Source organism: Ciona intestinalis, unplaced genomic scaffold (assembly GCF_000224145.3).
Source record: "Ciona intestinalis unplaced genomic scaffold, KH HT000893.1, whole genome shotgun sequence".
NCBI classification, from domain to species: domain Eukaryota; kingdom Metazoa; phylum Chordata; class Ascidiacea; order Phlebobranchia; family Cionidae; genus Ciona; species Ciona intestinalis.
The window spans coordinates 1-1,645 of record NW_004191214.1 but is presented as its reverse complement, the minus strand read 5'-3'; the positions used below and the strand labels follow the sequence as shown (position 1 = coordinate 1,645).

The window sequence follows — 1,645 nt, the reverse complement described above, 5'->3', positions numbered from 1 at the left end:
TATTTATTTACAACCATATTTAGTTCCCCGGTTTCTTTGCAGGTCTATTGCAAGTTTCTGCACGCGATCCACCAATACACAGAAACAAGTAACTATTTCTGGATGCTGTGTGAAGGGGTCTACCTTCATACACTCGTAGTTGTGTCGGTTTTTCGTGAGAAACAGAACCTGCTCATCTACACAGGCCTAGGCTGGGGTAAGTGCTTTTATACATGCATTTCTAATTAGTTTAGTATTGTTTTGTACAGTAATCAAATTGGGTCCTCGGTTTAAGCAAGCGTGCGCTTTGTGACGACCGCCATTAGGTCAAATTTTGCGAGTATATACGCCAGCACCATTATCGTGTTATACGTGTTATAACCAGCACCATTATCGCAACCACAGACTATGTTATTTATTTTACACATACAAATGTTAAAGTCAAAAGAGTATCTGCAAAATTAGTAATTAAAATGCTAAGAGTGAAATTGTAAATAATATCCCATATTTCTTAATCGTGGTTGATGATGTCCTTTTTGAGTTAACGATGTGGTTATACACTTCTGTAAAAGTATTTGCTTACTAGTGTATACCAAATGGGGAAGTATGGAAGAGAATGAAAATACAAACCGTTTTAACTCAATTATAACTTTTTAAATAGGCGAAAAGTTTCAGTAATAAAACATTAGGATTTCAAATTCAATTTTACGTTTAAGTTATATATACCGTCTTCTTTCGACTTTCCGAAAAATGTTTTTGATCCGATGATGTTGGTCGATAAGTTGTCTTTACTGTTGGGAGTTTAAGTCGAAAATAAACTTCACCGCTCCAAAATGTTGATCAGAAATCAAATGCAATTTAAGCGAATTCCTTTTATCCGGTTTTATTGTCATTTTGGCTGCGTTCTATTTCCGAAACGGCCTCGGCCCGAAATAATATTACAAGTTATATCGATCTTCAATTGTTGAAAATTGTTTTTCCAAAGGATTCCCGGCACTATCGTTGCTACTCTATGTCGTTACTCGCTTTGTGTTGGACGACAGCAGGTCAGTCGTAATTAGAGTGATGTCTTGTCTCATGATATTTAACATGCTCAGTTAACATTGGTTTTACATGTTTATATTTTGTTGTGTAATTTACTTTTATTTGGTATAGTAGGGTGGGGGAAATGGGACACATTTAGCGCAGAATATCTAAATATTCTGATCGTGTTTTATACAATTAACAACGGTCTATGGGAGTCGTAAGGATACGGAATTGTATTTATTTGAATTATTTGAACTTCCCCCACCCTACTATATATTCGTGCATCGGGTTTAAAGCTTTCCGCTGCTTTTGACCGTATGTGTCCTTGGAAAAGACACGTCGGCAGATGTATTAACCCATTAATTGTGGTCCCGTATGAGCTATCTAAACTGCCAGTCATGCATAGGAAATATAAAAAAAACTAAAAAAACGCAATTACACATGTAGTAACTCGTAAGCGGACAGGAGGCATAAAACAGAACACCCGTGTTATAACGATTGTTCCACCACGCAGGAATAAATAGGTTACATTTATTTTATTACCTCGCTTAGTTTTATAGTCTTTTCGCTGCGGTGTTTTAAGTTTTTTAAATAGTCACGTTTTTAAAAACTAGCCATGTAGGATATATAGTACTGTGGA

At 36.0% G+C, this 1,645-nt stretch overlaps 1 protein-coding gene across 2 annotated transcripts in view; it reads left to right on the top strand.

Annotated features, from left to right (window-relative positions):
- The window catches only part of LOC113475552 (calcitonin gene-related peptide type 1 receptor-like), a 3,231-nt gene extending 2,149 nt beyond the window's left edge, over nt 1–1,082 (top strand). For both annotated transcript variants that reach the window (XM_026839770.1, XM_026839769.1), the window contains 2 exons: nt 43–196; nt 965–1,082. In XM_026839770.1, coding sequence (XP_026695571.1) covers nt 43–92 — 50 coding nt within the window. In that variant the 3' untranslated portion in view covers nt 93–196; nt 965–1,082. The remainder of the gene's footprint in view (nt 1–42; nt 197–964) is intronic.
- Nucleotides 1,083–1,645: the final 563 nt, after the last annotated feature.